The sequence below is a fragment of the Mytilus galloprovincialis genome, chromosome 2, assembly GCF_965363235.1.
Source record: "Mytilus galloprovincialis chromosome 2, xbMytGall1.hap1.1, whole genome shotgun sequence".
Taxonomy (NCBI): domain Eukaryota; kingdom Metazoa; phylum Mollusca; class Bivalvia; order Mytilida; family Mytilidae; genus Mytilus; species Mytilus galloprovincialis.
The window spans coordinates 63,930,963-63,946,494 of record NC_134839.1 but is presented as its reverse complement, the minus strand read 5'-3'; the positions used below and the strand labels follow the sequence as shown (position 1 = coordinate 63,946,494).

Genomic DNA, 15,532 nt, shown 5'->3' with positions numbered 1-15,532 from the left:
TTCTTTACTTTCTGTTAAAGGGTCTGAACACGACTTTATGCAAGTTTAACCCTTCAATGTAAAAGGTCATATGGCAATACATTGTTGTTTTTTTTCAAATGATTTGATACCGGGAAATTGATGGTCTTACTTTAATCTAAACCATGTCAGCTATCTAGTTTTATCCACAGGCGCTTGGGTATATGATACAGATATTTTTTTATTTTTGTTGTTGATTAAAATATTCAATTTCTATGTTTATACATATATCTATCACTTCTGTGCATGTCTTGCCTAGTTTCGAGTGATTTAAACGATTCAGAGAAAATAACCAATTTTACAATCAATACTAAAAAACATCAGTGAAACGACCATTTTTTTCTGTGTCCAGTAGCATCGCATATTCTTAAAATATTTTCTCGCACAATGTCTGGACATCGGTGGACATGCAACATTGCACACGTTTACAAATGAAAATCAACATTCAGACTATAGTCATAAAGTAGGACATTAAATGAACAAAAGACAAACCCGGGACACAAAAGTACAAACAATAGACCATCAACTCTGAAAACCAAAAGTAAAATAGAAACATGGATCACAAAAAACATGCAGGGGCGACATCAGCTATTGAAGAGAACTTGCTTCTTGCAAGAGACACTCTGTGAAAACAATTTGATATGAAGACAATCTTTTGTTTCAGTTTTTTTGTTTGTTTGTTTTTTTGAAATTTCCATCATGAGGCATTTGCCTCATTAGCCTCAATGTAGTTACGGCCCTGGTCAATCAAAGTTTTTTTTTGCATGCTTTTATAGAAGAGCTGTACTATATAATACAAAGAAGCGTTTAAGTCTTTCGCCAAAAAATACTATCAATTTCTTTTTGTCCTATGTAAACTTCCGTACCATTTCCTTCCATTCATGATCATTAAATTGAACTGTAAAATATTTCTTGGTACCTTCTTAATTCCTTTATAAGTCTTATGTAAACATAATAATGACAATAACTGTTGTGAGCACAAGATTCACTGCACACTTTTAAAGTTCTGCTTCATCAAACATTAAAATGTGAACTTAAGATTTGAGACTTTTTTAATCGACACGATTGGGATTTTTGTATATGAGAACACGGTTTATCTATTAGTTGAAAATGGGGGCTTTGAACTAGCTTTCAGTACCTGCGAGCATTCGTTGTTCAATAATGTGTGTCTTTGTGTTATTATTTTATGTGATAAATTGTTGTGTTGATACACCACTGTAACAATGAAGGAGGAAATGAGGAGGATTGATTGGGTGGAAGTGGGGAGGGGTATGCGGAGCGCTAACAAACATGTCTATTCGGCATGGGCTTTGATCATTGTTGAAGCATCAATGTAAGGGACATTTAATATCTTAATAAAACTATTCTTATTTTAGATACTATATCTTGTTATCTGATATTGGACGAAAGATGTTGCCCTTTTATGTAATTATGTAATACAAGTTACGATCATTTGAAAACACATATTAAACAGCCAAATGGATGCACAAGAGCTAAAATAGGAGTCATAGATCCTATTGACAACAATTATCTGCCAAATTTTATTGATTTTTTAACATTTGTTTCAAATATGACCAACTTCTTATCCAAAATCACCAGCACCGTATCAGGACCCACCAGCACAATGACAGGACCCACCAGCACAGTATCAGGACATGAATAAATTGAGAAAATGCTAAATTTTAATAAATTCCAATGTTTTTTCACAAAATAGTTTTGTCGTGTGGATTGCGGTATAGAAAGCGGACTCTATGAGCATTTTTGTTTTATTTTTTCAGTTCTTGATTTTCTGAAAATGAGCATTTTTGTGTTACGCTTACTGAAACAGTTTAGAGGGTCAACTTTTTAATGGTTTACATATGAACCCATAAGAAACAAAATTGAAAAATCTCAACTGTTTTCTTCAATTTTTTATGAGTGAAAACGTCAAAAATCATCATTTTCGTCTTTGTTTACATTTTTTCATTGATCACCAGCACCCGTCAGGACCGAATCACCAGCACAGAACGTTCTCTCGCAGGACAACCATACCCACCGTGTTATTGTATGTTTTTAATTATCAAACTAATCCAAGCATACTTTCAAATCTTGAATTTTGACAACATTCATACATGTATATCCATGAAATAGGAAAAATCATTTGTTAAAAGTATGATGGCTTTATCTTTTCCAAAGTTTTGGTGTCAGCAAACCATCAACTTTATAGGGTATAAGAAAAAAATTTATGCACCATTTATGTGCCATGAAAACTCAATGGTTTTAAAGCTCAAATTCAATACACATTGGGTTAAACAATTATTATTTTCACACAGCAAAATTTTCATGGTTTTAACATTTAAAATATTTTAATTTGCACTCAATTCATATTGCATATGCATTCTTTAAAACTTTTAACAAATACTTGCCATATTTGGTTGTGTACGCTGTCTATTAACACATGTACCATGTCCACACATCTGTTCATTAGAAGCTCCTGTACAATCATCATGTCTTTCTGTACATAGTACACCATGGTAATCAGCTGTACAGCGACATCTACAAAATAAATGATCATAGTAAAAAATATTCTATAAAAAAATACAATCCTAGTATTAAATATAAATCCAAGTAAAATACTGTAATATCCATCAGCAGGTTTCCAAATGCCTTGTGATCAACATAATTTTGTAAATCAACTAAATAGACGTTTCTTTTTAAAGGGACCCAAATCCTAATCCCTAACATGCAACACGAACAAAACTGATTGCATCATCAGGTTGTCGGAAATTATATAACTAAATATATTGTAATGCCGTCAACCCCCCTTTTTGAATATGCTGTGTTATTAAGTACAAATAATAATACGGAGATGTCTGTGAGATGGTATGCTTTGCATATGAGTGTATTCGATACGCTGATTACACTAAAATTGATTTAATTCTATTGTGTTTCAAGTGATGTTATGAGAGGAATTTACTCGCGGTGACAAAGTTTGTTCCCGGGGTGCCGGTACCTTTAGTTCTGTTGTATATTTGAGATATTAACCTTTTTCATGTGTTCCTAAGTTATCCTGTTGGTTTAATAACCTTCATGATGAATACATAGGTTAGTTCTTAATGATTTTAAGCTGGAAAACATCTTTATTTACATAAAATGTCCAGTGTTTACATTTTGAATTGCCATTTCGGGAATTTCCCTAATTAGAGAGATGGTTGCTGATTGGTCCGACTTATGTTAGAGGGTCTGTGATTGGCTGACATTCTTATAAAACTAAAATGATCAACTACGGAAAGCAGTAATTGTTGTGGTTTGGAATTGAATGTTATGAAACACCAAACTTGAAATCTCGGAGAATTTAGGAGGAAATTAGGAGACGAATTAGGGAGACATTAGGAGGAAATTAAGGAGACAATTAGGGAGACATTAGGAGGAAAATAGGAGACTTTAGGAGGAAATTAAGGAGACAATTAGGGAGACATTAGGAGGAAATTAGGAGATTTTAGGAGGAAATTAAGGAGACAATTAGGGAGACATTAGGAGGGAATTAGGAGACTTTAGGAGGAAATTAAGGAGACAATTAGGGAGACTTTAGGAGGAAAATAGGAGACTTTAGGAGGAAATTAAGGAGACAATTAGGGAGACATTAGGAGGAAATTAAGGAGACAATTAGGGAGACATTAGGAGGAAAATAGGAGACTTTAGGAGGAAATTAAGGAGACAATTAGGGAGACATTAGGAGGAAATTAGGAGACTTTAGGAGGAAATTAAGGAGACAATTAGGGAGACATTAGGAGGAAATTAGGAGAATTTAGGAGGAAATTAAGGAGACAATTAGGGAGACATTAGGAGGAAATTAAGGAGACGAATTTGGGAGAAGCTGGGAGTAAATCTCGGTGACTCAGTTTGGGTGGTAATAGTTGGTGACAATATATGTAGAGGGTAAATTATACCTATAGTTTTAATTAGTCAAAGAAATATATGTCTTGGTGACGATAATAACCACTAGTATTTATATACAGATGGTTATTTTAAACAGATGTTGTTGAATTAAGGCTACATAATTTTATAGGTGTTCTTTTATTGAGACCCTTTGTACGCCTGAATGAGCTATATGCTAATGATAGTTTTTAAACTAGTCGACTGAATCTACAGAGTGGTTATACTCTGGATTGTTATATATATGTGTGTATATATATATATTTAATTAGTTAGACCAACCATACCAGGAACCCAACCAAACCAGAAACAGCTAGAGCCTTCACAGCCATTCTCTCTGACATTTTAAGATTGTTAAATAAATGATCACAAGTTTTATATGTTTTGTCTTTTATTTATAAATAATAATTATATTGATAGACCTCTAGAGTCTACTAGGTTAACGAAGCTGTAAAGTGTGTTGGTTCGACGGTATTCCAATTAGACGTCGGGCCATACATCTTATAGTAATATAAACCATACCAGTTAAAGAAATCCCTTTTATTTGTAACCTGTTATCTCTGGTGTCCGACTCTAACACCAGGGAGGCAGCGTTATATTTGGTGGCAGCGGTGGGATACATTTATAGAGTCTGTTATTGTTTGAACAATTACATAATTTAATTATAAAACCAAAAATTATAATAAGAATGGATGATTCAAACGTTGTTACGTTTGGCCCACATCTCAATGAGATTGTTGATGAAGCAGATGCAACTATGCATGAGAGTTTATTAGAGACACAAAGTTGTGAAATTTTTAAAAGAACGGAGAGAATGATGGCAGAGGCACGGGCAGAAATGAAACTTCGGATGGACAAATGTTTTTCCGATTTTTCAAATGATATGAACCAGATGTTTGCAAAATTTGAAGGACAAGCTATGAAAAGTATGTCAACCCCAATTTTAGGACGGGGAATTGAAAGTACAGCAAATAGTCTGGAACACATAGTCAGGCACGGTAAGACTGATAAAAATAACAGTCATATTTCAGATATCAGACAGTCAAAACCTGATATCTCATGCAAAATAAAACCACAAATCTATGACGGTTCGGATGATTTGGAGGAGTATTTGACACAATTTGATTTATTGGCAGAAATAAATGATTGGGACCCTAAGACTAAGGCCTTACTTTTGGCTAGTAGTTTATCTGGAAGTGCTCGGGCTATATTAAATGAAATCACTGATCGGGAACGGCACGATTTTGAGTGTTTGGTTAATGCTCTGAAAAATCGGTTCGGTTCGATGAATAGGTCAGAAATTTTTAGGGCTGAGTTGCAAACAAGGGTAAGAATGAACCAGGTGCTCCGCAGGGCGCAGCTTTATACGACCGCAGAGGTCGAACCCTGAACAGTTGGGGCAAGTATGGACAAAACATTCAAGCATGATACAGCTCTGAATTTGGATTGTGATCAAATGTTTGACATTACATGGTTTTTTTTTACACAAAACAAATGCCAAGATTTTACAAATCAATTAAAGATTTCTTCTTCAAACTTTTTAAATCTAAAATTAAATAGTTGACACAGCATAGGTTTCTGACACAGAATGAATGTGGTCTTATGAACTTAAAAGGTTTTTTTTGCCTTTGAGCAAATCACTATGCTGTTGAATATTAATCCTCTCAAAAAAATGTTTGAAGAAATTTTCTTTTTATTTATGAAATCTGAAATGAGAAAAATTTAACCCCCCCACTTTTTTTTCACATCCCCGTTTCCCTTTTTCAAAACTGATATCAATTCAAATTTCTAATGGAGTTTGCAACAATAACTACTCATTTAAATACATCATAAAATATTAAGATGTAAAAAAACTGCTTGTTATCACTGAATGGTAAAGATTATTTAAATTTATCAGTTGGTAGTAAAAAGTGTATATACATTGTATATTGTATATAACAAAGATTTAAGTTGATTCTGGACAAAGAAAGATAACTCCAATTAAAAAAAATTCTTGCTATTGCACAAATAGGATATTTCTTGCTTACTATTCTGGACAAAGAAAGATAACTCTAATTAAAAAAAAATTTGCTATTTCACAATATTGTGCAATTAGATATTTCTTGCCATTGCACAATACTGTGCAATTGAAAAGACTTGCTATTGCACAATACTTAATATAATAATTTTAGATCCTGATTTGGACCAACTTGAAAACTGGGCCCATAATCAAAAATCTAAGTACATGTTTAGATTCAGCATATCAAAGAGGCCCAAGAATTCAATTTTTGTTAAAATCAAACTTAGTTTAATTTTGGACCCTTTGGACTTTAATGTAGAATTTGAAATTTGAAAACAGGACCAAAAATGAAGAATCTACATACACAGTTAGATTTGGCATATCAAAGAACCCCAAGGATTCAATTTTTGATGAAATCAAACAAAGTTTAATTTTGGACCCTTTGGACCTTAATGTAGACCAATTTGAAAACTGGACCAAAAAAACTTCAATAATCAAGAATCTAAGTACATTTTTAGATTCAACATATCAAAGAACCCAACCGATTCATTTTTTGTCAAAATCAAACTAAGTTTAATTTTGGACCCTTTGGACCTTAATGTAGACCAATTTGAAAACGGGACCAAAAGTTGAGAATCTACATATACAGTTAGATTCGGCATATCAAAGAACCCCAATTATTCAATTTTGATGAAATCAAACAAAGTTTAATTTTGGACCCTTTGGGCCCCTTTTTCCTAAACTGTTGGGAACAAAACTCCCAAAATCAATACCAACCTTCCTTTTATGGTCATAAGCCTTGTGTTTAAATTTCATAGATTTGTATTTACTTATACTAACATTATAGTGCGAAAACCAAGAAAAATGCTTATTTGGGTCCCTTTTTGGCCCCTAATTCCTAATCTGTTGGGTCCTAAACTCCCAAAATAAATACCAACCTTCCTTTTGTGGTCATAAACATTGTGTTTAAATTTCATAGATTTCCATTTACTTAACCTAAGGTTATTGTGCAAAAACCAAGAAAAATGCTTATTTGGGCCCTTTATTGGCCCCTTATTCCTAAACTATTGAAACCAAAACTCCCAAAATCAATCCCAATCTTTCTTTTGTGGTCATAAACCTTGTGTCAAAATTTCATAGATTTCTATTAACTTAAACTAAAGTTATGGTGCGAAAACCAAGAAAATGCTTATTTGGGCCCTTTTTGGCCCCTTATTCCTAAAATGTTGGGACCAAAACTCCCAAAATCAATACCAACCTTCCTTATATGGTCATAAACCTTGTGTTAAAATTTCATAGATTTCTATTCACTTTTACTAAAGTTAGAGTGCGAAAACTAAAAGTATTCGGACGCCGGACGACGACGACGACGACGACGACGACGCAGACGCCAACGTGATAGCAATATACGACGAAAATTTTTTCAAAATTTGCGGTCGTATAAAAATGAAACACTGCCAGAACTGGCACAAGCTATAAAGAAACTTACACGTAGGGCTTACCCGGATACTACTGCTCTTGTTATGGACACATTGTCCCTCGATTATTTTATCGATGCAATTCCTGAGACTGATATACGCCTCCGATTGAGAGAGGTTGGGCCAACTTCAATAAATGAAGCAGAGAATATTGCTGTTAGACTTGAAGCTTTACGTATAGCTGATATACAGAAAGGTCGGAATGTTCGTACAGTCGAGACTGAAACACTGTAGACCATTGTCCATAAAACAAAACAAAAATCATAAATATAATCAATGTATTAGATTTTTGTCAAACTCTTCAGAATTAATAAATAAAAGCAAATTTAGAAATAAAGTTAAATACTCATGTATTTTAAACATGATCCTTTTTTATTGGACGGACATAAAAGATGTCGCTATTTGTGGAATAGGTTTTATGTATAAATATTATGTTGATATCCTTTCACTAAGGATGGCTTACTAGTTATAAAGAGGAGGTTATACCTTGTTTTAAAATGAGAGATGATGTCTCAGGTAAAATTTCCGAAGCGGAAATTGTAGAAGTTAATGCTACAGAGATAAACTATTACTCACGGCACAGTCAATGGTAGCGCTAAATACAATTCTGTTGGGATTTGTTTTAAACTAACGAACATTTTGGGTGAAAATACTGCACTATATTGGTAATTTTAGTTTCAGAAATTTTAATATTAAAACATAGAAAGTCATTTGACAGTTTGGTTAAAACTCTGGTTATGTGGTGCTATGCGATTATTCAACACACAGATAGGATGATTTTTAAATGATTGCAATCTTAGTGAGAGGCCCTATGAAAATAATGGTTATCTATACTCTTAATAAAGAAAATTAAAATAAAATATGTTGCTAGAAAGACTTGTCTCAGTTAAGTACTGAAATGTAGATGTTTTGGCCTGGCCAGTCAAAATATGAAACCTGAAGGTATGTTTCTTGAGAGAGTTGATCAGAAAAGATAGAGTACATGTTGGTCCGTAAATAACGAGAGGTACACAACGAAGCACCTTCCTAAGAAGGCTGCGTGCACCTAAAATATTTCACAGATCGTATAGTACTGAAGGTGGTGTTTGATTGCTCAAAAGAGATAGACACACGAGTGACCTTATTACTGGTCAGTGTCTATAGAGCAAGGCTTGGCAAGAACGGGTCTGCAAGAGAAACTTTGTACAATGTTTGCAAGCCCGGTTCAAAGTTTTAAGAGAGCAACAAGTATATTTAACACCAAAAAGGGTTAAAAACAAAAATCATTAACAGATAGGAACGACATTAGTGCTCAAAAGAGATAAACTCACGAGTGACCTAATCACTGGTCAATGTTTATGGAGCATTGAATGATAAAATGGTTTTGTTGGAAAAGCATTTCATTATGCTTACAAACCAGAATAAAAGAACCTCAAACCAGAGTGAAACGAAGTAAACAAAAACAGCCCGATAGTAAAATACATGTATTATTGGTCAAGAATAAGCTCCTTTATGTGTTTTAGTTATAGAAAATTATATCTATATTTAGTTGAGTTGTATTTATATACTCTGTTTATTAGTTATAGTAAAATATCAGCCAAATTGGAATAAGATTTTTGTTTTGAAAAATCAAAGTCATAAAGTACTGTAAATATACTGACTATATATATGTGCCTGATAAATGTTATTTAAATGTTTGTTGAATATTATCAAATATTACCTAATTTTAGTTCCTATTGCTGGGAACCAAATCAAGTTAACCTATTTGGGGACCAAATTCTGAAGGATGGGGGCAATGTAATGCCGTCAACCCCCCTTTTTGAATATGCTGTGTTATTAAGTACAAATAATAATACGGAGATGTCTGTGAGATGGTATGCTTTGCATATGAGTGTATTCGATACGCTGATTACACTAAAATTGATTTAATTCTATTGTGTTTCAAGTGATGTTATGAGAGGAACTTACTCGCGGTGACAAAGTTTGTTCCCGGGGTGCCGGTACCTTTAGTTCTGTTGTATATTTGAGATATTAACCTTTTTCATGTGTTCCTAAGTTATCCTGTTGGTTTAATAACCTTCATGATGAATACATAGGTTAGTTCTTAATGATTTTAAGCTGGAAAACATCTTTATTTACATAAAATGTCCAGTGTTTACATTTTGAATTGCCATTTCGGGAATTTCCCTAATTAGAGAGATGGTTGCTGATTGGTCCGACTTATGTAAGAGGGTCTGTGATTGGCTGACATTCTTATAAAACTAAAATGATCAACTACGGAAAGCAGTAATTGTTGTGGTTTGGAATTGAATGTTATGAAACACCAAACTTGAAATCTCGGAGAATTTAGGAGGAAATTAGGAGACGAATTAGGGAGACATTAGGAGGAAATTAAGGAGACAATTAGGGAGACATTAGGAGGAAAATAGGAGACTTTAGGAGGAAATTAAGGAGACAATTAGGGAGACATTAGGAGGAAATTAGGAGACTTTAGGAGGAAATTAAGGAGACAATTAGGGAGACATTAGGAGGGAATTAGGAGACTTTAGGAGGAAATTAAGGAGACAATTAGGGAGACTTTAGGAGGAAAATAGGAGACTTTAGGAGGAAATTAAGGAGACAATTAGGGAGACATTAGGACGAAAATAGGAGACTTTAGGAGGAAATTAAGGAGACAATTAGGGAGACATTAGGAGGAAATTAGGAGACTTTAGGAGGAAATTAAGGAGACAATTAGGGAGACATTAGGAGGAAATTAGGAGAATTTAGGAGGAAATTAAGGAGACAATTAGGGAGACATTAGGAGGAAATTAAGGAGACGAATTTGGGAGAAGCTGGGAGTAAATCTCGGTGACTCAGTTTGGGTGGTAATAGTTGGTGACAATATATGTAGAGGGTAAATTATACCTATAGTTTTAATTAGTCAAAGAAATATATGTCTTGGTGACGATAATAACCACTAGTATTTATATACAGATGGTTATTTTAAACAGATGTTGTTGAATTAAGGCTACATAATTTTATAGGTGTTCTTTTATTGAGACCCTTTGTACGCCTGAATGAGCTATATGCTAATGATAGTTTTTAAACTAGTCGACTGAATCTACAGAGTGGTTATACTCTGGATTGTTATATATATGTGTGTATATATATATATTTAATTAGTTAGACCAACCATACCAGGAACCCAACCAAACCAGAAACAGCTAGAGCCTTCACAGCCATTCTCTCTGACATTTTAAGATTGTTAAATAAATGATCACAAGTTTTATATGTTTTGTCTTTTATTTATAAATAATAATTATATTGATAGACCTCTAGAGTCTACTAGGTTAACGAAGCTGTAAAGTGTGTTGGTTCGACGGTATTCCAATTAGACGTCGGGCCATACATCTTATAGTAATATAAACCATACCAGTTAAAGAAATCCCTTTTATTTGTAACCTGTTATCTCTGGTGTCCGACTCTAACACCAGGGAGGCAGCGTTATATTTGGTGGCAGCGGTGGGATACATTTATAGAGTCTGTTATTGTTTGTACAATTACATAATTTAATTATAAAACCAAAAATTATAATAAGAATGGATGATTCAAATGTTGTTACGTTTGGCCCACATCTCAATGAGATTGTTGATGAAGCAGATGCAACTATGCATGAGAGTTTATTAGAGACACAAAGTTGTGAAATTTTTAAAAGAACGGAGAGAATGATGGCAGAGGCACGGGCAGAAATGAAACTTCGGATGGACAAATGTTTTTCCGATTTTTCAAATGATATGAACCAGATGTTTGCAAAATTTGAAGGGCAAGCTATGAAAAGTATGTCAACCCCAATTTTAGGACGGGGAATTGAAAGTACAGCAAATAGTCTGGAACACATAGTCAGGCACGGTAAGACTGATAAAAATAACAGTCATATTTCAGATATCAGACAGTCAAAACCTGATATCTCATGCAAAATAAAACCACAAATCTATGACGGTTCGGATGATTTGGAGGAGTATTTGACACAATTTGATTTATTGGCAGAAATAAATGATTGGGACCCTAAGACTAAGGCCTTACTTTTGGCTAGTAGTTTATCTGGAATTGCTCGGGCTATATTAAATGAAATCACTGATCGGGAACGGCACGATTTTGAGTGTTTGGTTAATGCTCTGAAAAATCGGTTCGGTTCGATGAATAGGTCAGAAATTTTTAGGGCTGAGTTGCAAACAAGGGTAAGAATGAAAAATGAAACACTGCCAGAACTGGCACAAGCTATAAAGAAACTTACACGTAGGGCTTACCCGGATACTACTGCTCTTGTTATGGACACATTGTCCCTCGATTATTTTATCGATGCAATTCCTGAGACTGATATACGCCTCCGATTGAGAGAGGTTGGGCCAACTTCAATAAATGGAGCAGAGAATATTGCTGTTAGACTTGAAGCTTTACGTATAGCTGATATACAGAAAGGTCGGAATGTTCGTACAGTCGAGACTGAAACACTGTAGACCATTGTCCATAAAACAAAACAAAAATCATAAATATAATCAATGTATTAGATTTTTGTCAAACTCTTCAGAATTAATAAATAAAAGCAAATTTAGAAATAAAGTTAAATACTCATGTATTTTAAACATGATCCTTTTTTATTGGACGGACATAAAAGATGTCGCTATTTGTGGAATAGGTTTTATGTATAAATATTATGTTGATATCCTTTCACTAAGGATGGCTTACTAGTTATAAAGAGGAGGTTATACCTTGTTTTAAAATGAGAGATGATGTCTCAGGTAAAATTTCCGAAGCGGAAATTGTAGAAGTTAATGCTACAGAGATAAACTATTACTCACGGCACAGTCAATGGTAGCGCTAAATACAATTCTGTTGGGATTTGTTTTAAACTAACGAACATTTTGGGTGAAAATACTGCACTATATTGGTAATTTTAGTTTCAGAAATTTTAATATTAAAACATAGAAAGTCATTTGACAGTTTGGTTAAAACTCTGGTTATGTGGTGCTATGCGATTATTCAACACACAGATAGGATGATTTTTAAATGATTGCAATCTTAGTGAGAGGCCCTATGAAAATAATGGTTATCTATACTCTTAATAAAGAAAATTAAAATAAAATATGTTGCTAGAAAGACTTGTCTCAGTTAAGTACTGAAATGTAGATGTTTTGGCCTGGCCAGTCAAAATATGAAACCTGAAGGTATGTTTCTTGAGAGAGTTGATCAGAAAAGATAGAGTACATGTTGGTCCGTAAATAACGAGAGGTACACAACGAAGCACCTTCCTAAGAAGGCTGCGTGCACCTAAAATATTTCACAGATCGTATAGTACTGAAGGTGGTGTTTGATTGCTCAAAAGAGATAGACACACGAGTGACCTTATTACTGGTCAGTGTCTATAGAGCAAGGCTTGGCAAGAACGGGTCTGCAAGAGAAACTTTGTACAATGTTTGCAAGCCCGGTTCAAAGTTTTAAGAGAGCAACAAGTATATTTAACACCAAAAAGGGTTAAAAACAAAAATCATTAACAGATAGGAACGACATTAGTGCTCAAAAGAGATAAACTCACGAGTGACCTAATCACTGGTCAATGTTTATGGAGCATTGAATGATAAAATGGTTTTGTTGGAAAAGCATTTCATTATGCTTACAAACCAGAATAAAAGAACCTCAAACCAGAGTGAAACGAAGTAAACAAAAACAGCCTGATAGTAAAATACATGTATTATTGGTCAAGAATAAGCTCCTTTATGTGTTTTAGTTATAGAAAATTATATCTATATTTAGTTGAGTTGTATTTATATACTCTGTTTATTAGTTATAGTAAAATATCAGCCAAATTGGAATAAGATTTTTGTTTTGAAAAATCAAAGTCATAAAGTACTGTAAATATACTGACTATATATATGTGCCTGATAAATGTTATTTAAATGTTTGTTGAATATTATCAAATATTACCTAATTTTAGTTCCTATTGCTGGGAACCAAATCAAGTTAACCTATTTGGGGACCAAATTCTGAAGGATGGGGGCAATATTATGCCGTCAACCCCCCTTTTTGAATATGCTGTGTTATTAAGTACAAATAATAATACGGAGATGTCTGTGAGATGGTATGCTTTGCATATGAGTGTATTCGATACGCTGATTACACTAAAATTGATTTAATTCTATTGTGTTTCAAGTGATGTTATGAGAGGAATTTACTCGCGGTGACAAAGTTTGTTCCCTGGGTGCCGGTACCTTTAGTTCTGTTGTATATTTGAGATATTAACCTTTTTCATGTGTTCCTAAGTTATCCTGTTGGTTTAATAACCTTCATGATGAATACATAGGTTAGTTCTTAATGATTTTAAGCTGGAAAACATCTTTATTTACATAAAATGTCCAGTGTTTACATTTTGAATTGCCATTTCGGGAATTTCCCTAATTAGAGAGATGGTTGCTGATTGGTCCGACTTATGTAAGAGGGTCTGTGATTGGCTGACATTCTTATAAAACTAAAATGATCAACTACGGAAAGCAGTAATTGTTGTGGTTTGGAATTGAATGTTATGAAACACCAAACTTGAAATCTCGGAGAATTTAGGAGGAAATTAGGAGACGAATTAGGGAGACATTAGGAGGAAATTAAGGAGACAATTAGGGAGACATTAGGAGGAAATTAAGGAGACAATTAGGGAGACATTAGGAGGAAATTAGGAGACTTTAGGAGGAAATTAAGGAGACAATTAGGGAGACATTAGGAGGGAATTAGGAGACTTTAGGAGGAAATTAAGGAGACAATTAGGGAGACTTTAGGAGGAAAATAGGAGACTTTAGGAGGAAATTAAGGAGACAATTAGGGAGACATTAGGAGGAAAATAGGAGACTTTAGGAGGAAATTAAGGAGACAATTAGGGAGACATTAGGAGGAAATTAGGAGACTTTAGGAGGAAATTAAGGAGACAATTAGGGAGACATTAGGAGGAAATTAAGGAGACGAATTTGGGAGAAGCTGGGAGTAAATCTCGGTGACTCAGTTTGGGTGGTAATAGTTGGTGACAATATATGTAGAGGGTAAATTATACCTATAGTTTTAATTAGTCAAAGAAATATATGTCTTGGTGACGATAATAACCACTAGTATTTATATACAGATGGTTATTTTAAACAGATGTTGTTGAATTAAGGCTACATAATTTTATAGGTGTTCTTTTATTGAGACCCTTTGTACGCCTGAATGAGCTATATGCTAATGATAGTTTTTAAACTAGTCGACTGAATCTACAGAGTGGTTATACTCTGGATTGTTATATATATGTGTGTATATATATATATTTAATTAGTTAGACCAACCATACCAGGAACCCAACCAAACCAGAAACAGCTAGAGCCTTCACAGCCATTCTCTCTGACATTTTAAGATTGTTAAATAAATGATCACAAGTTTTATATGTTTTGTCTTTTATTTATAAATAATAATTATATTGATAGACCTCTAGAGTCTACTAGGTTAACGAAGCTGTAAAGTGTGTTGGTTCGACGGTATTCCAATTAGACGTCGGGCCATACATCTTATAGTAATATAAACCATACCAGTTAAAGAAATCCCTTTTATTTGTAACCTGTTATCTCTGGTGTCCGACTCTAACACCAGGGAGGCAGCGTTATAATATTACAAGAAATCAATACTGGACAAGAACTTTCTTGAAAAAAATTGCAAAAATGGACACTTTTATCACTAGTACTTTACACAGCTATAACTTTCCTTTAACTTTCTTTCAAATGTTAAATATTCTCCTTTACTTTTTTCTACAAATATTCTTAAAAAATAAAATTAATATATTACCTAAATCCTCCTTGAGAATTGACACATGTGGCACCATTCTGACAGCCTAAATCTGTTCCTGCATAAATACCACACTCATTGACATCAAGTTCACAAGTTATTCCCTGGAATAAAAGCAATAAATCTATTAGGATCAACATATTCATCTTTAATCCTTGGCATATAATGACAGTGTTGAAGATCATCTTAAATCAAAATTTAAGGGTAAAAACTAAAAAGGGTTTCTAACTACTTTAAGCCAGACATTTAAGATGTTTTCCTCATTTCATCTTTTACAAAGGTCCTGTTTTTCTTAATAAATAGTACA

General features: G+C 33.7%; 1 protein-coding gene across 1 annotated transcript in view; it reads right to left on the bottom strand.

Annotated features, from left to right (window-relative positions):
• Window positions 1–15,532, bottom strand: part of LOC143064106 (cubilin-like) — a 127,987-nt gene that overhangs the window by 84,176 nt on the left and 28,279 nt on the right. Inside the window, exons 9-10 of the mRNA XM_076236687.1 lie at window positions 15,226–15,329; window positions 2,424–2,553 (exon numbers count right to left, since the gene is read on the bottom strand). Coding sequence (XP_076092802.1) covers window positions 2,424–2,553; window positions 15,226–15,329 — 234 coding nt within the window. The remainder of the gene's footprint in view (window positions 1–2,423; window positions 2,554–15,225; window positions 15,330–15,532) is intronic.